Below are 22,975 nucleotides of genomic sequence, written 5' to 3'. Positions count from 1 at the left end.
ATCTCAGCCTGGCTCTGGGCAGGCTGGCAGCAGGCCAGCCGCACCTGCCCCTGCTTCAGTCTTCCCCGTGACGGAAGTGGGGAAGGTGTGTGGGGTGGGGGCTGGCTACTCCAGGGACCAGGTTTGAGCCAGGAACCCACTAGCTGGAGGGGTCTTTGTTGGAGGCTTGCTGCCCCTTATAGCACCCCCCACCCAGCTCTGGGCCCCTCACATTCCCAGGGTAGGGGGCATTTGGGGCACTAGGCTCCAGACCCTGACCTCCACAGCAAGGAGGGTGTGTCCAGCCTGGGAGGACAGTGTAGCTAGTCACGGGTGCCGGGGGTTGAGCATGGACAGCGATAGGGGGAGGAGAGGCTGTCCGAGGGCCTGTAGTAGGTGAGGGCAGAGTTAGGCTCCTTCTTCTGAGTTAAGAATTGCCCCCCCCCCACAAGACTGTCCAAGACAGAGTGCTGGGCTCTGTGGTGCCCTGGGGCTGAGCCCCTGAGACAAGGCAGAGGGCCTGACCACCCACTGAACCCCAGCCCTTGTCGTTGCCTGCTTGGGTGCCCCCATTGGGCCTGTTCCTGGGGCCTTCCTATCCTGGAGCCCCTTCTTTCCTGCCATCTGCGACTGGACCCAGACACCTCCCTTCGCTGCTATGGGGCCACCTTGGCACCACAGGTTTCCTCCCTGGCAAACCTGCATGACTTCCTGGCCTGCCTTCCTCCGGGGCCAAGGTGCTGCTGTCACTAAACTGGGCCAGAGACTTCAGCAGCAGCCCCATTGCCCCAGGGGCCTCGCAGACCCCTACCCAGAGCTGGCAGGCTGGTAAGACCTCCCCCACCCCAATCTCAGGGCTGGAGCCAGAGCTGGGATGGTTCCCAGATCGTGACCATATCCTTCCAGAGGCTGAGCCAGGTCTGGACATTGTCCCCTCAAAAGCGAGAAGGCCGAGGTTGGGGGAGGGGGCCGGGTGGGGGCGGGGGGAAGGCAAGGGAGGGCTGAGCCTGGATGTCATGAAGGGGGGCCGTCAGGCAGCGGCAGAGGGAGTATGCCCAGAGCTTGGAGTCCCATGGAAAGTGGAGAACTGCTCCCCAGCCCCACCCCTCAACCCCTGCCCCACCCTCTGTGTCCTTGGCTGAGAGATTCCTGGAGAACATTTTCCAGGAAAGGAGGGAGGGGTGGCATCTGGGCCGAAATCCCTGCATGGGCCTCCCTCAGCCTCCTGTGAGGGGTGGCGAGGTTGACTCTTTCTGGCCTAACCTGATTGGGACAGGGGACCCCAGAGACAGAGCTGTGCCCTCGGGAATGGTAGCATTGTCCCTCCGCTGGCCGGCCTCCATGTATGCTTAACTAAAGCCTGCTGGCCCCTCTGCCTGGAGTTGCCCTGGGCCGCTGAGCTGTGTTTGGGGAGACCCCGTGGGTGGAGGGCTGTGGTGTTGCCCTCTCAGCCCCCAGGACTGATGTGGAGGTTCAGGGGTTCTCGGGGCAGCCTTACCACCCCTGGGAGCCAGAGAGTCAAGTGGACGGAACCCAGGCCCTGCTGGGGGCATCTTGGGCCCCAAGTGGGAACTTCCAGGAGACAAGTAGCACCGACAGCTGGTGGCCCAGGTGGAATGACAGGGAAACAGGGTCCTGATGACCCAGCAGGTTGGGTGGAGGGCTGTTGCTGGCGCTGCAGCTGGACCTGTCCCACCTTCGGGCGTCTTCTCTACCCACCCAGTGGGATATTTCAAGCCCAGGAGGAGGCAGGGAAGCCCAGGGCTGATGGTACCTCAGCAAGGAGCCAGGTGCCACTGAGCCTCCTGGCAGCCACTGCAAAGAAGGAAGCAGGATGGATTTGGAACTCACTAGGAGGAAGGAAGCAGACAGACAGTCTATGGAGACAGTTTCCCCTGGATCTGGCTCTAAGGAATAGGTTGTGAGCTTCCTGCAGGGCTAGGAGTCACCACGGGGGTCACAGGTGTAGGCTCAGGCCCCAGCTCCTAATCCCCTGGACCTGCCCCCTTTTGGGGTATATAAACACGGGCAAGGTAGTTAGTGGTACTAGTTTTCTGTGGCTGTCATAACAAATTACCACAAACTTGGTAATGGCTTAAAACGACAGAAATGTATTCGCTCCCAGTTCTGGAGGCCAGAAGTCTGAAATCAAGGTGTTGGCAGGGCTGTGCTCTCTGAAGGTGCTCGGGAATCATCTCTCTTTGCCCGTTGCCAGCTTCTGGCGATGGCCAGCAGTTCTTGGCCTTCCTTGGCTTGTAGCTGCTTCACTGCAATCTCTGCCTCCATGGCCACAAGGCCTCCTTCACTGTGTCTGTGTGTCCCTTCTTATAGGAAGCCTACCTTATTGAATTTAGAGCCTACCTTAACCCAGGATGATCTCTTCTTAACTAATGACTTCTACAAAGACTCTATTTCCAAATAGGGACCCATTCGGAGCTCCCAGGCGGGTGTGGATTTGGGGGGAAACTATTCAGCCCACTACAGTAGCTTCTGCAAAACTGTTTCCTCCTCTGTAAAATGGGGAAAATAGAATGCCCATCTGGCAAAGGTGTAGGATTAGACGCAGCAAGGAAAGCGTCCAGCACACATGCACGTGGCATGTGTAGGCTCTAATCAATCTTCTGTGGCTTCCTGCCGAATCCACCCAGCCCACCTGACAGCCATTATATTTACATTTAGTGATGATCACTGGGCCCTGTGGATACTTCAGAGACAAAGACGCAGGAGGTTAAAGGAACAGCAGAGGTGGGGAGCTGTGATGGGGGTTCCAGACACTGCGGGAGCCGAGGAAGACATCAGACCAGGAGACAGAGGAGGGCTTCAATGAGGAGGCGGTGGTGTTGAAGTTGGGGCCTGATGGAAGAGCCCCAGCAGTAGGGCGGTGGGTGAATCACACAGAGGCAGGGGCAGGCCCCAGCTGACAGGAATTTATCTGGAGGGCCACGTGAACCTTTGAAGGGTTTTTCAGTGGGGGAGGGATGTGCTCAGAGCACTGGGGATGCAGTAGTAGAGCGGCTGGGGACTCTGCAAAGTTGCCAGGTGAGAGGGGGCGGTGTGGGGGGCTGGGGGCTCAGGTTTGGCGAGCAGGAGGGGGTGTAGAGGTAGGGGCTGCTGGACAGGGCCGGTGAGGATGCGTGCGCTGCTGTCCAGGGCTAGGCCCTGGCTAACATGGCCGGTGGAGGTCTGGGAGGGTAGCTGCCTAGCTCAGGTTCCGGCTTGTTGGTTAATCCAAGGCGTCTGAAACATCAGCCAACAGGATGTTTCAGTGAAGGGGGCCAAAGAGATGCTGAAAAAGGGGGTGGGGGCAGGGCTTCTACAAGCCCAGGCAGGCTGAGCAGGGTGTGCATGGAGAGTGTGGGACAGTTTTGGCATTAGCGGAACCGCGCATCCACTTAGCCCTGTGCAGGATCACGGGGTGGGGGATGGCAGCCGTGGACAGGTGGGCTTGGGCGTTGCACCCTCACACACACACCTGGAGATAGGAGTATGTCGGCTCTCCGGGAGACCAAGCCATGTGCTGGGCTGGGGGCTGGGGTGTGGGCAAGACGCAGCCTTCCTCCGCCACCCCCTGGAGCTCCCAGACACCGCAGATAATTATGAGGTGATGTGATAAATGCTACCTATGCAGGGAGCCGTAGGCAGGGAGGATGCGGCGGCCAGGAGTGGGGCACCTATGACCTCTGAGCTGCTCATCCAGGAGGGAGAGGCAGCTGCAGGCCCGGGTGCTGGACCATGGAGGTCATGGTGCTCACAGCAGCCTGTGCATGGCCGTCTCAGTGCATCTGCCCAACAACTATTTTAATGATCCCTGCTCTCCAGATAGAAAACTGAAGGCAGGAAGAGGAGACCCTGGGCCATCAGGGCTGGGACTGAACTTGAACGTAGGGACTGTAGAGCCCATGCCCTCGGTTGCGCTGCCTCTGAGTTCGGGAATTAGACTTGGTCCACCAGGTGCCAGACTGGCTCTGCTGCCGGAAGTTTCCAGGTGTTAACAAGCTGCTAGCCCTGGAGGCCCATGTACTTGCCGGAGCTCCAGCCTCTGTCCTCACATCAAAGGTGTGTGCTGAGATGGTGAACCGCTACAAGGGCACCAGGGAGTGTCTGGGACACAGGGGGCTCTCTGCCTATGCCTGCAGTTGGCCAGAGCTCACTTCCCACTACCACTGGACCTCACCAGCCCCTTCACCAAACCCGAGTTCTCCTTCCATCCCTTCAGTGTGGTCTGTGTGGCTCTGAGAGGTGGTGGCCAAATAGCCATAGGGTATGGGGAGCCCTGCTCTGTGGCCTCTGACAGTGGGCAGGGTGTTAGGCCAGGTACCCCTGAAGCAGGTGCAGAAGGCATTCCAAGAAGAGAAATTGGGGCTTGACATTGGGAAGAACCTGCCAAACAACCAGTCTCACTGTCCTTAGAGGTAGTGAGTTCCCTGTCATGGCAGGTGTGCAAGCCGACCCTTCTGGGGTGATGGAGATGGGAGCTCAGAGGCCAAACATTTGAGATTCTGTGGTCCTCAAATTGATGAAGATGAACTTTTGTTCAGCCAACTGACCAGATGTCTCCTTGGTGCAGATACCAGGGGACACAAAATGTCTTGGATGATGTTAGGTTTCCTGACTCCCGGTGGCCCAGCAGCTCTGGAGGATGGCTTAGATGCTGCTGGCGTCTGGACCTGCCTGCCTGGCTCACTCACTGTGAGGCTCTCAACTGCATTTTGGAATGTTGTGTCTTATTTTCTGGCCGAGTCACGTGGCTTGTGGGATCCCAGTTCCCCACCAGGTTTTGAACCCAGGCCCTAGCAGTGAAAGCCCAGAATCCTAACCACAAGGCCACCAGGGAACGCCCAGGATGTTGTGTCTCTACCAGCCAGATGTGGCCCACCTGGGGCACAGGCTCATCTGGCACTTCTGGGGGCTCAGACACAGCCACTCCCAGGACCTGACAGCAGGGTGGGGCACCACTGGTAGGAAGTGGTTTGCAGGTGTTTCCCCATTTCCTGGGTTGCTGTCCTGCCGGGTAGCTTTGGGTAAGTCCTTTTTCTACTTAGGGTGAGGTTTCCTGTGCCAGGAACACCCTGCTTGCCCCACAAGTGCTTTGTTTTTCCAGGCATAGAAGTGGGGCAGACCTGAGCCTGTTAGAGCAGGAAAGTGGCCTCCAAGGCCTCTGTGGGCCCACTTCTCAGAGTGGGGGATGGGCCAGGTGCCTGCCTCCCTGACCACTGGTCCAGGGCCTGAGCCTCCTGTCTGGCCAAGGTCCCCAAACTCTCTAGGTCGCTGGTGCCAGCACCGCAGGGGTGATTAGCAGATGAAAGGTTTTGGGATGGTGGGGTGGGGCCCCCAGGCTGCCTTGGCAGCTCCCCTGGCTGGAGGCCAGCCCGACCCAGGGGAGCTCCTCCAGGAGCAGGGACACAGAGACCCAAGCTCAGCCAGCCCCCAGCCAGCGCCCCATCAACACTCCCTTCTTCCCATGGCCCCTGCCCTCTGCCTGACTCCCAGAATGGCTGAGGAGCTAATGGTCACCCACCAGGGTCTTAATGAGTGAGCTGGGGTTAATGGGTTACCCAGCCCAGTGGCACATTCACCAGCCTCCCCAGGCTCTCAAAGTCCAGATGCACTGGCCTGGCCTTCAGGGTCTGAGCTCAGCCACTTCCTTTTCCAGCTTTGATACCTCAGGGCTCAGGAAGGGTCAGGGCAGTCAAGAGTCTCCCTTGTACCCTCACTGCTGCGGAGATGCCCCAGGCTCAAATTGTTCCCTCTGCCTGGCTGGCCTCCACAGTCCAATCCCAGTGCTATCTGGATCCCCCCCCCCCCGATCGTTTCTGCCCCTCCCTGGGGGTCCTGGGCTCCTCTTCCTCCTTGGTTGACTATACTATCCCATCTTCAGTCTGGCTAGGGGCTGCTTGAGAGAAGAATCTGAATGGGCCAGGGTCAGATGGGAGAGTGAGTGAATGAATGAATGATGGATGAATACATGTAAGCAGCAGGCTGTGTGTGGACCTCAGAAGAATGGGCAGGCTTGGGCCTGCCAGCCCTGTGGGGGTACCCACCCCATCCTGTTGGCTGGAGCAGGTGCGGGGGTGTGAGCAGATGGCCCCATCCTCCATCAGCCTGCCTCCTCAACCCCAGAAAGTTGAGGGATGAGGAAAGACTCCCCGGTTCATGTGACTCCTTTCTGTCCTGGTGACGGTGACCAGGGTCCTTGGAGTGACAGCCTGTGGACATCTGCAGCCCCGGGGGTGGGGGCGAGGGCATCCCCTGACCAGGAACTCTAGAGAAAACATCAGGCTTCTCAGGCCTGGCGGGGCCTCTGATGCTCACACACCCACCCCTGTTGGTGGAGGCATCTGGCTGTACCCCAGCACTGTGGGACCTCTCTTTGGATATTGAACGTGGCCAGGAGTTCTCCTCCTCCCAGAGGACCCTTGGCCTAACTGGCCTCTGCCTGAAACCCAGCCTCATGTAGCCCTACCTAGGCCCTCAAAGCTCAGGTCTCTTATGCAGGGTTTGGGACCCCACTGGGCTTGAAGAGGCTACCTGCTGTCCGAGGTCACACAGCCCCAGGGACAGGACCAGGAACCAGTCCTCTTCCCACCTGGAAAGGTTCCTGTGCCTTTAAAGCCTCCCCCCACTCAGGCCAGCAGGGGGAGGGAGGGGAGGAGCTGGGCACTGGGGACTCTGCTCTGTGCTGGAGTACCGAAGGAGGACCAGCCTTGCAGCCAGGTGAGCTGGGGCAGGATGGGAGTCTGGCTGTACCCCAGTGCTATGTGACCCTGAAGCTCAGCTCACCATCTCTGAGCTGCTGGACATCGTAGGAGTGGGGAGCTCAGGCTTGGGGCCTCTCGGGGACATCTGGAGGACTGGGTTCCAGCCCCAGCTCTGTTATGTCCCGGCTGTGCTCTGGAGGAGTCCCCCGTCCTCTCTGAGCCTCAGTTTATACACCTGCGTCATGGGAGTGAGCTGCTCTTCAGGGTGATGGGGGTGGGGATTGTGTGGACGGATCCTGCAGAGGGGTCACACGGATGGGCAGAGCCTTAGGCCCTTGGTCTGACTGGGTCTGGGCTGGGAGCCTCTGTTTCTTTTCCAGTAAGTGGGTTTGAGGCTGCCTGACAAGGCTTTCTGGCTGACTGCTACAGCTGTGGGGTGGGTGGAGGAGGGTGGGGAAGTGGGCTTCTTGGATTGAGAGGGAGGAGGGCAGTGTGGAGAAACTGAGGCCCAGAAGGATGGGGCAGCCTGGGGTGGTGGTGGGGTCACTGGGGTGGCGGGTCTGGAGTGGAGGTGAGTGGTGATGGGGGCTGAGCTGCTGTGTCCTCGGGCCACATCTCTCGGGCTCTGGTTTGCTCTCATGGTGGGGGTGGGGCATGGCCGGTACAAGTACAAGGGGTGATTGCACAACTCCGGGGACGCCCGCCCCCTTGTGGTCATTGCAGGCATGTATAGCTATTTCGACAGGTTTCTGGCAGGTAGTGGTTATCAGGTCTTGGGGAAGGAGGCTCCCAAATCCGGTCTGGGTCATGGTAAGCTTCCTGCCCAGAGCTGTGTTCTCGTACCTAGGGGACATCACTCCTCACTGTGGGCATTGGTGGTAAGGAAAGTGAAGGGGTGCCTACCTGTCCATCCATGTGCCTCCAGGGCCAAGTCGCTTCTACCTAAGCCTCGGCTTCAGGCCTGTGAATGGGTTTGGGGCTGTGCCCAGTTTCGCCCCTGTGACTCTGGGGCTGGAGGATTAACAGAGAAACCCCACGCTGTCTGTTCTGTCTCACTCTTCTTCACGCTCTCTTCTCTGCTGCGTCCTAGAACATGCTCGCTCAGCCTAGATTCAGCATGGGTGTGTGTGTGTGTGTGTGTGTGTGTATATGTGTGTGTACTGGGAGGGGGTGGTGCTGATGGCAGGGTCAGTATCTCTGGCTGGGTGAGGCTTGCATATTCCTGGGGGCAGAGAACTCACCACCTTTTGTGCCTAGGACAGGAGCCGTGGGGTCTGGAGGAGACCTCCAGCCCAGACCCACTGCCCCCAGGTCCCCTCTCTGCATGTGGGTGTGGGGGGCTGACTGGGACAGAATGTGACACACTTGATATGTGAGGAAGGGCTTTCTTTGTTCCGTACGTATGTATGCCTCAGTTGACATGGCCTTTGAGACACCTTCGCTTTTGTCTCCCTTCCATAGAACCTGCAGCTGGGCTTCCTCCAACTTGCCTCAGCTCAGGGTTTTCCTGTTGAGGTCACCTGGGGGGTCTGGGTCATCCTCTGCCCACTCAGACCTTCTTCTTACTTTCCTGCCACTTCTGCCATGTCTCATGCTATCCCAGGCAGGGAGAAAACCATTGAGCAGGCTCAGGCATTGAGACAGAGCCCTGTGGCTCTCCACTGCAGACCCCTCCCAGCCGACTGAGCTGCAATGCAGCCATTCAGGCAGGACCAAATACCCTGATGTTCCTGGCTGATGTCCAGTCCTTGGGGACAGGTCTTGGGCCTTGGTCCCTGGATCCTGCCTTGTCCATCTTCTTAGTTACCCTGGTCTGCAGGGGAGGGGATGGTGTCTAGGGAAAGAGCTGTCATGGCACCCCCATCCCAGGGTCATGCTGGTTGAAGATTTCATGGTAGTGCATTGGGTCGGTTCCATGCCAAGCCCGCCCAAGGGCAGTTGAGTGATAGGACCAGGCCTGTTCTGGCTGTGTGACCCAGGGCAGGCAGCAATGTCTGGTCAGCCTCCACATCTCCTTCTACCTCTCAAATGGTGCAGCCTTGCGGGGTTATTGCGGATTAGATGTCACAGACGGGGGCTGTGGGGGCTCCTGGGCAGCTTTGGCACAGCGAGCTGGGGAGCGGGGGAGGGAGGCATGACTCAGGAAGTGGCTGATCCTTCTCCTTGCCTGACGAAAGCCAAAGGGGGATGGGGCAGTGTCCAAGTTCCCTGGGGCGGGTCTGCAGCTGCTCCTGACTCTGGACTCCTTGGTGGGCTGGTCAGGGACATGCAGCAACTTGGGGCAGGTATGGGGTAGCCAGGTGTGCACTGGTGGGCTGTGTGACCTTGGACCCACTCTGGCCGTCTCTGGGCCCTGCCTTTCCAGGCTGTTTAGGTGGTTCCTTGGGCCTGGGCACTAATGTTCCTGGATAGGTGGTGGAACCTTCCGGACTTGAAGCCCTGGGCCGTGCCCCAGGGAGGTACCCTTGCCGCCCAGCTGTGGGGTGTGGTGAGCCTCTCAGGTCTGGGTTCTGCTCTGGTGCTGGTGACACCCCTGCTCCACGGCCTCAGGAACCATCTCTGGGACACCATGTCTGGCCCTGGAGTTCCGATACTCTGAACAAGGACAGGGCAAGCCTGTGGGGGACACCCACCCTTCGGAGGGACCTGAGTCCAGGAGGAGGGATGCCTTGTCTCTGTCGCCACACCTCGCCTTCCCCATTGGGGCCACACCTCTTGCCTGCTGCCACCATCCAGGGGACCCCAAGGGTCACTGCTGACAGCACCTCGTACCTCCAGGGCCCTCCCAGGGCTGCGTGAACTCTAGTCACTTGGCAATAGGCCGAGTCCCTGTGCCTCCTTGTTGCCGTGACATGACAGCAGCCTCCGGCCACCCTCTGGCTATCCTCCCTGCCAGGCCAGACCTCTCTTTGAGGACCGCCCGCTCTCCACCTATTCTGACACACACAGGGATTCTAGGTGCCCCCCGGCAGGCCTCTCCCCCTCTCCCCCCGCACCCCTCCCACCCCCATCCCCCACCCCCTGGACTACGTGAGCACGTGAGTTCCTCCGGCCCCTCCTGCTCCTTTCCTGCCTCTGCTCCTCCTGGGAGGAGCCCACCCCCACCCCAGATCCCAGCCCAGCTCTGAGGCCCCCAGAGGAGCTCTGCCCAGGCAGGGCTGCAGGCGTGGCTCTGGGCGGCTCCTGAGAGTGGGGGGGCCTGGCCTACACTGTGGCCAAGACCTTCCCAGGCAGACAAATCTGCCTCTTCCTCCCCAGCCAGTGTCCCAGCCCAGAGCTGTCTTCTGAGGAACAGGGGCTGTCCTGGGCCCCCGCTGCCCTCAGGCCTCAGGTAAGTCCACCGGGCTCGGGAGGAGCAGGGTCGCTATTGGAGGTCAAGCACCCGCTCTCTGGCCTCAGTTTCCCTTCCTGACACTGATTTGGGTGAGAGCCAGTCCTCTGGGCTTGGACGTTGTTTTAGTGAGGCTGAGAAAAACTGTGTGTGGGGGATGGGAAACAGAAGCACAGTCACCCAGCAGGGTGTCTTCCGCAGGGCTGGGATGGCTGCCTATGGGGGGCTGAGTCAGACCTCCCTACTGCCCTGCCCAGGGAGAAGGGGATGGGTCAGTGCGGCCCACCCCTCCACCCACTCCCTGGCAGACTGAGCCTCACAGGGTACACCCTGCCCTTTGCGGAGCCCACTTGGGCCCTTGGGTGGAAGGAGGCACAAGCAGATGGTTGGTGGGGGACTGGAGCGTGGACCTCAGGAGGTCTTGGCTGGCTTGTCTAGGGGCCTGAGGGTGGAGAGGAGGACCCAGAGTTGTGGGGGTGGGGTCTCAGCTGATGGCCCCAAGCCCAGGAGAAATGAGGCCATGCCCTCAAGCTGCCCAGCGTGGCCTGACCCAGTGGACAGGACTGGGGGGCCTCCTTGACGGGTGGGGCTGTGCCTGTGCTGGGGAGGGGGACACTGGCTCCTGTCTTGCCCCGCCCACCCCGCCGCATATGATGGGAAAGTTCTAGGTCTGGAACAGATGCCTCAGGTTGCTGGCCCAGCTCCCGAGGTCCCACAGACCTCCCAGCACAGCTGCCTCTATCAGGAACCCTGACTTGGCCCCCTGCCAGGGCCCGGGGTACGCCCTGAGAGCTGTCAGGCCTGGCAGAGGGCATGGCCTGTCCTCAGGGCAGCGGTGGCGGCAGGACCTGGCTGGCTCTTTGGAGAGAGCCTTGCCTTCTGACCGCTCTTCCGAGGACTGCAGAGCAGGCAGTGCTGGTGGGGGATGGGAGGGTGTCCAGCGAGAAACGGTGGTGCCTAGATTCGGTCAAGGTGGTCAAGACAGAGAGGAGGCTGGCTTGGACCCTGCTGGGGGTGTGGGGTGGTAGTCTGCTGTGTGACCGCCCCCTGAGCTTGGGGAGGAGAAAGCCCTTCTGTGCTGGGGTCTGGGCCCCCACGTTGGGTGGGACTCCATTCCTAGACCAGCTCTAGGAGACCCTGTGAATAGGGACAGGGTAGCCAGAGGGGTCCCAGCCCTGGGCTCTCCAGCAGACATCGCCCTTTGGAGGGAACTGAGTCCAGGAGAGGAGGCACCCTGCCTCTGTCACCACACCTCTCCTCCCCCGTTGGGGTCACACCCCTCGCCTGCTGCCATTGCCACGGGGACCCCAAGGATTACTTCCATCCCTCCCTCACAGCCTGGCAGGAAGTCAACAGGGAAATAAACAGTGAGTGGAGGCTGACCGGCTCCCCTCTGCCATACACAGACCTCCAGGCCCCCCCAACATAGCCAACACTTACCTAACACTTCATGCTTTCCAACCCACTTCATCTTCACAATACTCCCAGCAGGCCCTTCTGTCATTCCACTGGATAGATGGTCAGATGGTCAGTGACTTGCCCAAGGTCCCACACAGGTGAGACAGGGCAGGCTGGCCCCAGAGCCCATGCTCCATCCCCTCGGCTGGCACACTGGCCCTCACCCCTTGGTCACATGACAGCTCCCTGCCCTGCTCTGTGCAACACCCTTGCTGTGCAGGGGAGAAATGCACTGTGGGGACGGAATATTCACCAACATGGGAGTGGCTGACAGAGTTCATCAGAGGCAGAGACACCTCACGTTGCTCCCCGGAGGGCAGGCCCAGCCTGCTTCAGAGACACCTGCTCCATTTTCAGGAGAACAAGCAGACTGCGTGGTCCGGGAGTCTCCCTGGAGCAGATTCTGTGGCCACAGGCTCCTGCAGAGCGTGAAGGAGACCTCAGTTATTTCTCCGGCCTGTTCAGCCAAAACCATCTTTTGTGGCCACCTCCTTGGGAGGCTCAGGGCTCCCACCCACCGAGGAAGGTAGGCTCTGGTCCCACGGTGGCTCATCTGATAATTTCAGGAGACTGTGGGTGCCCCCTTTGAGGACACAACAAAAGCTGAACCCCACGCTCTGTGGCAGGTCACTCTGGGGACCCAAGAACAGTGCCGGGAAGGAATCAGGCCAGCCCTGTGCCTCCCGGAGTGACCGGCTTGGTGGTGGAGGGCTCTGCCACAGGACAGACAAGGTCCTGCAGGATCAGGGGCTCCTCTCTGGAAGTGAAATCCGGGGGGCTCCCTGCTGGAGATGGGGTCCTTACTGGGAGGGGGCCCCGAGGATAAGCAGGAGGATTTGGGGGGCAGAGGTAGGACCAGGAGCTTCTGGCAGAGGGAGTGGCCTGAGCAAAAATCTGGGGGCTGGGTGGCCCATGCATTCTGGGGGCCGGAAGGAGACACGAGGACATATGTCTGAGGCTCGACTTTGTGCTGTGCCCTGTGGGGCGATGGTGTGCCCAAGGCCAGGTCAGCAGTGGCCCCCTGACCTTCTACCCTCCCATCCCCCATGCCCGCAGAGCCATGAAGAAGCGGTCCATGCTGCTGGCCCTGGTGGCCGTGGTCCTAATGCTCCTTATCATTGGCCTCTGCGTCTGGCTGCCTGAGACCTTCAAGCCCCACAGCCATGTGTACCCCAGAGCTGCCGTGGCCACGGATGCCAAGCGCTGTTCAGAGATCGGGAGGTGAGTGGGGCAGGGTGTGGGGACACAGGCCCTGGAAGACAGCCACCGTAAGTGGACCTGGGCAAGACCCTCGCCTCTCTGGGACTCAGTTTCGCCACTGGTAAACGGGCTGCCTGGATGAGGGGTGTTCGGTGTGCGTGGAGCTGCCTATCCTGTCCCTGGACCTTCTCAGCAGCTTCTGGTCAGGGGAGAAGGGGACACTGGCCCTGAGAGCAGGGTGTGGGTCTCCCAGTGTCCAGCTGAGCCCTTTTCTCAGTTCAAGGGTGTCTGTCTCTTCAGATAAACTCTGCTGTTTTATTTTTAGACCCCTAGCTCACATGTACAAAGATCAGTTCTCACTTAAAAACTTAAACAGAAAAAAGATGTTATTAATAAAAAGTAACAATTTCCCCTTTTTTTCCGATTATTAAGTCACGTACATCTGTTTGCTTGAAAAAGAGGAACATTTAAGCCCGTCGGTTTTAGAATACAACAGTCTTTTACATTAAAAAATCAGAAACTATGGGCTCCTCTCCATCCTCCTTTGGGCAGTGTGGCCAGGCGGTGGGGAGGTGTATGGAGGGGTGCGCATCTCGGAGGGTAGAGAGCCCGCCGGCTCTCACTCCCGGCACGTGCCACTGGCAGGGATGCATTGCTGGACGGCGGCTCAGCGGTGGATGCTGCCATCGCGGCCCTGCTGTGCGTGGGGCTCATGAACGCACACAGCATGGGCATCGGGGGTGGCCTGTTTCTCACCATCTACAACAGCACCACACGTGAGTGGCTGGCAGGGTGGGAGGGGCTGCACTTGGGCTGGGCAGGCAGAGCTGGGCAACTCCTAGGTTCACACAAGTGAGGGGCTGGTGTTGGTCCGGACTGCCCACATGCTTCTTCTTCCAGGAAAGGCTGAGTTCATCAATGCTCGAGAGGTGGCCCCTCAGCTGGCCTCTGCCGGCATGTTCAACAGCTCAGAGCAGTCAGAGGAAGGTGAGTGCGGGCTCGGTGTGGGTGCAGGGGCAGGACGAGCTGCTGGAAGGCATGAGCACCCGCCCCCCACCCTCCATATTCCCCCCATCCCATCTGGGGCTGGGAGTGGCTCTGGCAGTCCCCTCCCATCCCTTCCTGGCCCCACAAAACCCTCCATAATGATTGGTCAAGCCCATCATCACAGAGGGTAAAGAGAGCTTCTGTTATTTCTGCTCAGGTCCCTCCAGGGCCACACGGAGCTAGAACACAGAAAGAGTGATTACTATTACAACAGCTTGCATGTGCCAGGGTCCTGGGGCCAGCACTCTGCTCAGCCCTTTTCACCGATGAGCCCCTTGAATCCTCCCTGTACGCTTGGCAGGGGGAGCGTGGTGTTGATTCCCATTTTACAGGTGGGGATGCTGAGGCCCAGAGAGGTCATGTAAACTGATTAAGGTCACACAGCTGGATGGTGGTAAAGCTGGGATTGAACCCAGGCTATCTAAACCCTGGGTTTTTAAAGGGCATCTAAGTCATTCATTCGTTCGTTCGTTTGTTCATCGGTGGGGATAGCTCTCTAGAGTATGGGAAGGAGTCTCTCTTTTCTAACCTGTCCTTAAGCCAAGAAGGAAATCCCTGCAACTCCCCAGGCAGCCAAGGGAAATCAATGGCCACCAGGGGGCGCCCCTGCAAGGACCCCAGTGGATTGCAGGATGAGGTTGGAGGGAAGGAGGGGTGGGGATTAAAGGCCATAGTGGGTCTGAACCCCTCCTGCAGGCTTTGCAGGACCCCTCCTGCAGGTGGAGCCCTGTGTAGGGTGCTGAGAGCAGTCGTTTTGGAATCCCCTCCAACACAGTCTTTGAATTTTTACCCATTGGGAAACTCAGTGTAGAAATGAAATCATTCAGAGTGTGAGATTGTGGGAATCTTACAGACTTAGCATCTTTGGATGCTTGGAATTCACATATTTAACTAGGGCTCGTTGGGCACCTCCTACAGCATCAGGGGCTGTTCCCTAAGCCAGTAGAAACAAAGGTAACAGGTGAAATGCACATTCCAGGTGGAACAGGGAGAGATAGCACACATGGGTGTGCCATATGCCACAGCACTGCTTGGGAAGCAGAGGTGGGAAGGGTTGGAGGGCTTGTGGGTTCATCAGGTGCCCTGGTCAGGGCACGTGAGCAAAGACCCAGAGGCTGGGGCTGGGGGCAGCCGTGGGGGTGTCTGGGGGAAAGAGGAGGACACAGGGTCAGGTAGAACCGCCCAGGTCATGTTGGACCTCATGGGTCATCATGTCTGTGTGAGGTAAAGGTGTTCCCTGAGTCGAAAGGGGGACCTGGGTGGATCTGGCCGCTTTCTGATGGAACCCCCTCAGGCTGCTGTGAAAGAGGAGGAGCAAGTTACCTGCCCGTCAGGTGGCCCATCAGGATGTCACGGTGATAACCAGGGAGAGGTGAAGTTGGCGGCTGGTGGCTGGGCCGAGCACACTTGGAGGGCGGAGCTGCAGATTTGCTGATGGGTTGGGTGTGACGCTCACCCAGGAGTCTCGGGTGAGTTGGGGTCTCAGGTCTGCACCTGGAAGGACAGGGTGGCCCTTACAGAGACCAGCAAGGTGTTAAGTTTGAGAAGCCTTTTTCAAGTGGGCAGGTGCGTCCTCAGATCTGGCCATCAGGGGAGCAGGCCGAAGAGTCAGTCTGGGAGTTGTCAGCATGTAATGGACCCTGCAGCCTGACATGGAGGAGGGCACCCAGAGTTGGTGCAGACAGAGGAGAGGGCAGGGAGATGCAGAAGTGACGCAGGAAGAGACAGTGATGGGCCAGGTAAGATGAGAAAGAGACCCTGCGATGGCAGCGTGGGGGTCACTGGTGACCTTGGAGAGAGTGTGGCGTGAGAGCCTGATTGACCAAGGTCAGGGTAGCACTTATTTAAGGGGGAGGAATTGTGTGCTGGGTGTCAAACCTTCCGGGATGTGCCAATGTCGTAACAACCCGGCTCTTGGAACCTCATGCCCCACTTCAGGGTGGGAGAGGCAGCTCGAGAGCTGCAGCCGCCAAGCCTGGGTGTGCCCCCCTACCCTGCATCTCAGGGTTGAAAGCAGGAGGGTGTCTGGGAGCCGAGGCTGTGGCTGAAACTTTCTGGGTCAGTGCTGGCTTTAGGGTGTGGCAGGGGCAGTGAGGCCTAGTGGGGAACGAAGGTCCAGGGCTCTGTTTCCAGGGGAATCATGGCTCCTCAAAGGACAGTGCTGGGAAACAAAACTCTTTATGGTCAGATGGGGAAACCAAGACCCAGAGAGGGAACAGGGCAGGGGTTTGGGCTCAGGTCCCATTTGGGACAATGGAAGAGAGGAAGAGAGCCCCTTGCTTTGGGACCAGCCCAGCCTTGAGAGTGGCCTGGGCTTGCACTGGGGGCTTTGGCGGGTTTTGGAGGAACACTTGAGTCTTATGGGATGAGGGGCCTCGTGGCCCAGGAGGCTCAAACTGAGAGATGGTGAGGTCTGGCTTCCTTATACTCTCGCTGTGCAACCGTGGGCCTGGCACAGGATTTCAGACACGGTGGCACCTGCGGAGACAGGCATCCAGGCCTGGGACAGCGGAACCCAGCACACGTGCTACCGCCCCTCCCTCCTGTGCCCTCATCAGACAGCTGAGCTGAGCCACACTCATGCCTCTGAGTCCAGATGTGACCTCAAAAATCTATGTCCTTCCTGAGCCTCACTGGTCCCACCTGGGGTTGTGCCTGGAACATCCCCCGTGTGGAGCCACTAGCTGTGTCCCTCTCCTTCGCAGGTGGGCTGTCGGTGGCGGTTCCAGGCGAGATCCGCGGCTATGAGCTGGCACACCAGCGGCATGGGCGGCTGCCCTGGGCTCGCCTCTTCCAGCCCAGCATCCAGCTGGCCCGCCAGGGCTTCCCTGTGGGGAAGAGCTTGGCGGGAGCCCTGCAGAGAAGCCAGGCTGCTATCCAGCGGCACCCTGAGCTGTGGTACGTCTGTGGTCCCTACTGGTGGGCAAGAGCGGGTGGCACTTTCAGGAACCTGCGCTGAACGAGGGACCAAAGCCCTGCCTGTTCTGAGCCTGGGGGTGGGGTCCCGGCCCCACCTGGGCTGGATTCTGTGGACAGGGGCACCCCATCCTTTGTTCTCTTGTGTGTGTGTGAGTGGGGTGGCTGAGTCCGCCCCACCTGCCTGCCTCACGGGAGCCCCCTCTGCCCCAGCGAGGTGTTCTGCCGGGATGGGAAGGTGCTGCGGGAGGGGGACCGAGTGACCATGCCTCGGCTGGCCGACACCTACGAGACGCTGGCCTTGGAGGGTGCTCAGGCTTTCTACAACGGGAGCCTCACGGCCCAGATTGTCAAGGACATCCAGGAGGCCGGTGAGCGGGCGACCTCAGGGGCCTGGGGCCAGGAACTCCACAGCGGGAACACTGAGCCTGGGGTCCTTGGGTCCTACCTGGCCTGGACACTGGACCCTCAGGGAGTGTCTGGCAGGGGAGGGTCACAGATGTGTCTGCAGTTAATGACAGGCCACACGGATCCACAGCTCCTGGTTAAGTCAAAGCTGAGAGAAACCCTGCAGTCCAGGAGAGAAAACCCTGGTGGGGGGAATGCAGGTGTAGGCAGGAGCCAGGGTTGGGGAAGCGCTAAAGTACAGACCCTGGAGGACTTCCTGGAGGAGGTGGTGCCTGAGCCACAGGTGAGGTTGGACTTTGTAAGCAGAGAGAACAGTTTGAGGCCCGGAGAGAAGGCTTTTATTTCTCCAGGAGGATCACAGGGGATGAGGGTGGACTTGGTGAGCGAGGCATGGGAGGAGCTGCATGCAGGGCCTGCGGTTGGGAACTTGTGGGCAGGTTCTTATAGGTTCAGGAGCCCCATGCTGCCTCTCCCTCACCGAGCCATGGCCTCTTCATGTTAGTTTTTCCAGTGTGTCAGGGAGGAGGGTGATTAGCATGTTGACCTTTACCGCTGACATCGGAAATTAGCCTGTAAATACTTGGTATGTCTGGAGCCATTTCCCTAGAGAATTAAGAGCTTCCCTCCACCCACCCATTAGTCATAGGAGGAGGGGACTGGGGGGCGGAGGTAGGGGAAGTGGGGGATGGGAGCAGATATCTCCCACTTAGAGAAGATCCTCTGGCCGCCAAGAGGACAGACGACAGACCCTGAGGTCAGTGGGGCAGCAGGTGGAGGGCGCTGGCCTGGACCTGGCCAGAGGAAGGTGGCACTGTCAGGGAGGTCCGGGGATAGACAGGGCTCCCTGCTTGATGGCCCCCCAGAAGTGTGCCCCATCTCCGTGTTGTCACCCCATGCAGGGGGCATCGTGACGGCCGAGGACCTGAACAACTACCGCGCAAGGCTGATCGAGCACCCACTCAGCATCAGCCTCGGGGACGCCCAGCTCTATGTGCCCAGTGCCCCGCTCAGCGGGCCAGTGCTGGCCCTCATCCTCAACATCCTCAAAGGTCAGCTGCCCTCCGCGGCCCTGCAGAGCAGCGTCCTGGGGGTGGGCACAGCCATGTGAGGTCACGGGGTGGCTCTCAGTGCCAGAGTTCATGCTGGGCGGCCTGGTCCAAAGGGCACATCTGGTAAATCTGAGTGGTCATCTGTGACCCCGTGGACTGGGTAGACCTGTGACTGACATGTGAGGCCCAGACCTGGGGGACCCTTGCTTCCTTCCATCCTCCCCTGCCTCCCAAGCAGCCACTGCTGTTGGTTATTAAACGTCCCCCTCCTCAAGGTGAACCAGGTGGGTCAGGGAGGCGTGGACCACCCCCTCTCCAGGGCACTCAGCTGTCCTGGCCGAGCTGGGATGTTCCGGGGCCACCGGGACCACCAACCTGCCTGGCTCTGCCCAACCAGGGTACAACTTCTCCCGAGAGAGCGTGGAGACACCTGAACAGAAGGGCCTGACCTACCACCGCATAGTGGAGGCCTTCCGGTTTGCCTATGCCAAGAGGACCCTGCTTGGGGACCCCAAGTTTGTCAATATGACTGAGGTAAAGGGCAGGGGCTGGCCTTCGATGGGTGGGGGGCCTACCATGGAGATGCCAGGAGGGCTCCCCGGGCCACCCCAGCCTCACTCAGCCTTTATTCATCTATTTCTGCCACTGACTTGCCCTCGGGCCTACTGTGTGCTAGGATGGACTGTTGACCCTGAGTCCTAGCCTCTGCCCCACGGAGCTCACAGGGTGGGAGAGACAGACTTGTCAGGGAGTGATAGTGCCCTCCTCTGCCACATTCCAACCTCGGGGCCTTTGCATGTGCTGTGTCCTTGGCCTGGAAGGCTCTGGAGTGGTCAGTGCCGAGGTGAGGAATGCACAGGGGCATCACAGCCCTCAGGGTGGAGGAGGGTGGATTCAGGGGAGGGGACCAGTGTTCCAGGTGGGCAGAGGCCCCAGCCACGTGTTCCCTGGTCACACCCAGGAGCTAACTTCCCAGATCCCCACCCAGGCCCTGCACTGCCCGACCTACCCACTCGCCAGGTGCCCCGGCTCCAGGCTGGACTTCCACCTCCACCCCGATCACATCCCTCATTACCTACTTGGGTCCCCCCCTCCCTGCAAGGTAGACCCGCAGACCCCCTCACACTGACCTGTGACCTCCCACAGCTGCTCAGCAGCCCCTCTTCTCTTACCTGGGGATGATTTTGCACTCACTGCTCCCCACATCAGCACCTGGCATCCCTGAGGTGGTGGAAGCCAGTGCATCATGCCCCTCTTTGCCCTCCCTCCTGGCTGAGACTGGCCTTCTGCTCATCCACTCTATGACTGCACGCCCTTCCTACACTGCTGCTCTCCCTCCTGGGTTCCCAGTCTGCCCTTTCTGATGGGTCATTTCCGAAAGAAGTGTATGGTTGTGGGTCCAGAACCCTCCAGCTGCTTCCCCGTCCCTCTGCTCCCCATTGGGGCAAACTTGGCCACCATCTCCTCTCTGGAGCCCTCTCCCCTGGTGCCCGCCCTTCCTCCCTCCCTCCATACCTGCGCTGCCAGGTCCTGAGACCAGCCTCCGTTTCCCCTTCGGCCCACTCTCTGCAGCATCTCACCACGTTCACCAGCACCTCCCTCCCTTGACTTTTTAATTTGCAAGGTTATGGACGTTTCGGCACATTTCCTTCCTCTCTCCCCATCTCCATCCGTTTCCCCCTTGCTCTCCCTGTTTTTTCCTTTTTAGATGTCTGGTCGGCCTTTCCCCAAGGGTCCCATCTGTGTCTTGAGGCCCCCAGCCTGTCAAGCTCACACCTGCTGTTGCTGTCACGTCTGCCATCTCTTAGCCTCAGTGGACCCCCTGGGCTGTTTTGTTGATTTTAAGGCCCAGGGCAGTTGTCTTTTAGGATGTCCAAATTCCTGGATTCAACCCTGTTTCCTTGGAAGTAGATTCAGGCTGAACGTTTTCCCCTTGGATTAGTCACTTAATTCATGGGTGTTGCTGGAACCTTCTGGAGGCATTTCCTCTGCTCAGCCTCCTGCGCTCTGCCTTGCCCATGAACTCAACACATCAGGTGTGGCCCATCACCCACCTGAGACAGATTCTTCAGGGTCCGACGAGCTCCTTTCCCAAATCAGGCTCCCAACCTGCCCCAGTTAGCGGCCACTATAGACTGAAGACTTGGGGCCTTTCTCCGTTCCTCTTTTCCACCTGGTGAGCCCCCAGCATCTCTCACCTGGTGGATATCATAGCCTCCCAGTTGGGTTTCACCCCCACACAGCTGCCAGAGGGATAACACCCATCACTCCTCTGCCCTAAGCACAGGTGGCTTTGAAGTCCTTATAGGGCTTGTAAGGACCTATGGGATCAGCCCCTGCTGGCATCTTCAACCTCTTCTCTCCCTAACCCCATTCACTGTCTGCCTGTCACTCACAGGCCTGCCTCAGGGCCTTTGCATTACCATTCAGGTGGCTTTTTCAGATATTACCTTCTCTGAGAAGCCCTCCCTGACCACTCTGCTCCCACCCCATCACACTCCACCCCCCTCACCTGGCTTGTTCTTTCCAGCACATCCCTGCCTGCCTTTGTCTTCCCTGCTGTGAGGGTGGGGACCTGCGTGTCTGTTCCCTGCTGATCCCCCAGTGCTGGGCATGAAGTTACAAGCTCCCTGAATGAATGAATGATTGGATGCAATGAGAGTGGGGACTCCGAGGACGGACAGACATTCAGAGTTGCTGGACAGAAACAGAGACAGAGGCTGGGGAAAGGGGGTCAGACGGGCCACGTGAGACTTTGGGTGCAAGAGGGTTATGGTCAGAGCCATGGCTGGGGGCTTCCTGAGAGCTGCTCGCACAAGCCCATCCCCCTCCCCACCTCCCTCACCTCCTCAGGCCAGCTCTGGGGTCTCGGCAGGTGGTCCGCAACATGAGCTCCGAGTTCTTCGCTGCCCAGCTCCGGGCCCGGATCTCCGATGACACCACTCACCCGGCCTCTTACTATGAGCCTGAGTTCTACACGCCGGATGACGGGGGCACCGCCCACCTGTCCGTGGTCTCAGAGGATGGCAGTGCTGTGTCGGCCACCAGCACCATCAACCTCTAGTAGGGCTGCTGGGTGGCCGGGTGGGCCGGGGCTGCCTGTGTGTCCTAGAAGGGGGGCTCCACATTGGTAGAGTGCTGGCCCCCAGCTCCCCAGGGCGCGTGTTGGCACTTTGGTGGGCACGTGGGGCTGGTGGGACGGGGCAGGGGTGGGCACAGCTCTCTGACCCAGCTGGTCTGCAGCTTTGGTTCCAAGGTGCTGTCACGGGCCAATGGGATCCTGTTCAACGATGAGATGGATGACTTCAGCTCCCCCAACATCATCAACCAGTTCGGGGTGCCCCCCTCACCGGCCAACTTCATCACACCAGGTGTGGGCACAGGGCTTGGGTGGGGAGGGGGCTGGTGTCCCAGCAGGCAGCTGACCAGCTCCTCTGTCCCCTCCCTCCCACCGGCCGGCTGCAGGGAAACAGCCGCTCTCGTCCATGTGCCCGGCGATCATCGTGGGTCAGGATGGCCAGGTCCGCATGGTGGTGGGTGCCTCCGGGGGCACGCAGATCACCACGTCCACTGCACTGGTATGTGCCACCTGCCTGTGCCCCCAGCCCCTTGCCCGCTGGGCTACACTGACCCCATCCCCTCATCCGCAGGCCATCATCCACAGCCTGTGGTTCGGCTACGATGTGAAGCAGGCGGTGGAGGAGCCCCGGCTGCACAACCAGCTTTTGCCCAACACCACGACGCTGGAGAAAGACATTGACCAGGTTGGGGGGTGGTGCTGAGTCACAGTGGGGGCCCCTGGGAATCCTGGAACAGGACCTGGGTCTCCTGTGTCATTGCGGAGTGGACGATGGCTGCTGTCCTCTGCCTGGGGCAGATGACCCTCATGCCCGCTGCCTGGGCCACTTTGCACCCCATGCTCTGAGGGCCAGGCCACCCGCTCCGATGAGACCCAGTCGGCCCAGCTGCCCCCAACTTGCTCTTCGTGGCCACTCAGACAGAAATGGCACCACCTGTGTCTTTGGAACCCATGCCCACACAGGTGTGGTTCAGATGGTGTCTTGGGCCCCCGTTGAGGCCTCCCTCTCCCTCCCACCCCCAGGCAGTGGCTGCAGCCCTGAAGACCCGGCACCACCACACCGAGGTCACTTCTACCTTCATTGCTGTGGTACAGGCCATTGTCCGCACAGCTGGCGGCTGGGCGGCTGCCTCAGACTCCAGGAAAGGCGGGGAGCCTGCGGGCTACTGAGTACTCAGGCAGGCAAGGTGGACCAGCAGCCCAGGGATGAGATGTCCGCTGGGGGTGGGGGGCTGGGAGTGGGACTTCGGGGGACATGCTTCCCCTGTGAGCGGCAAAGCAGTGCAATAAATGGGGGCTGCAGTGCCAGGCTCTGGGCGGTCTTGCCGGCCAGCTCCCAATTCCCTGGGCCTCAGCATCCTGTGTGAAGTGGGGCCACCCGGCAGGGAAGGATGGAGAGAAGGGATTCAGAGGTCTGGACAGCTCAGGCACTGGAGCCAGCCTCAGCATTCTCACTGGAACGGGGAGGGAGTTGGGGGTGCAGGGCTGGGGTGGGGGCCCAGGGTGGGCCATGCCAAGCACTGTTCTTCCTCACCCTGAGCCCCACGACGAGAGCCAGGCCACTTCTTCCCTGGGCTGGGCAGCAGCACTTCCCAGTGTGAGCCACCAGGGGGCGCATGGCCCTGGCGTTTCCTCCTGGGAGCCCTGGTACCTCTTCAGCCCGGCGGGTGTCCAGCCTCAACATAACCAGCACACACTGAGGTGAAGCTGAGGTCTGGGTGGGGGTGGGATTGGGCAAGAGGCTGGAGCAAAACATGTTGGTCAGGGCCAGGCCCAGGGGGCTTTCCAAGCAGAAACCCAGAGTGAAACC

General features: G+C 59.8%; 1 protein-coding gene across 14 annotated transcripts in view; it reads left to right on the top strand.

Moving 5' to 3' along the window:
* The window catches only part of GGT1 (gamma-glutamyltransferase 1), a 32,238-nt gene extending 9,753 nt beyond the window's left edge, over positions 1-22,485 (top strand). Inside the window, exons 1-15 of one of the 14 annotated variants that reach the window (XM_029219514.1) lie at positions 6,647-6,693; positions 9,936-10,008; positions 11,824-11,992; positions 12,523-12,687; positions 13,312-13,442; positions 13,567-13,653; positions 16,419-16,611; positions 16,843-17,000; positions 17,937-18,086; positions 18,484-18,620; positions 20,962-21,149; positions 21,330-21,457; positions 21,552-21,664; positions 21,737-21,850; positions 22,189-22,485. In XM_029219514.1, the coding sequence (XP_029075347.1) occupies positions 12,527-12,687; positions 13,312-13,442; positions 13,567-13,653; positions 16,419-16,611; positions 16,843-17,000; positions 17,937-18,086; positions 18,484-18,620; positions 20,962-21,149; positions 21,330-21,457; positions 21,552-21,664; positions 21,737-21,850; positions 22,189-22,335 (1,707 nt within the window). In that variant the 5' untranslated portion in view covers positions 6,647-6,693; positions 9,936-10,008; positions 11,824-11,992; positions 12,523-12,526 and the 3' untranslated portion in view covers positions 22,336-22,485. Of the gene's footprint in view, positions 1-2,989; positions 3,019-6,646; positions 6,694-7,008; positions 7,057-9,935; positions 10,009-11,823; positions 11,993-12,522; positions 12,688-13,311; positions 13,443-13,566; positions 13,654-14,878; positions 15,183-15,215; positions 15,453-16,418; positions 16,612-16,842; positions 17,001-17,936; positions 18,087-18,264; positions 18,371-18,483; positions 18,621-20,961; positions 21,150-21,329; positions 21,458-21,551; positions 21,851-22,188 lie in introns of those variants that run through there. The other 13 variants (XM_029219479.1, XM_029219468.1, XM_029219495.1 and 10 more) reach the window with 13 other exon arrangements.
* The last annotated feature ends 490 nt before the right edge of the window (positions 22,486-22,975 follow it).

Source organism: Monodon monoceros, unplaced genomic scaffold (assembly GCF_005190385.1).
Source record: "Monodon monoceros isolate NGI ecotype Baffin Bay Population unplaced genomic scaffold, NGI_Narwhal_1 Super_Scaffold_1, whole genome shotgun sequence".
Lineage (NCBI taxonomy): Eukaryota > Metazoa > Chordata > Mammalia > Artiodactyla > Monodontidae > Monodon > Monodon monoceros.
The sequence above is the reverse complement of the archived record's forward strand: the minus strand, read 5'-3'. Positions and strand labels throughout refer to the sequence as shown.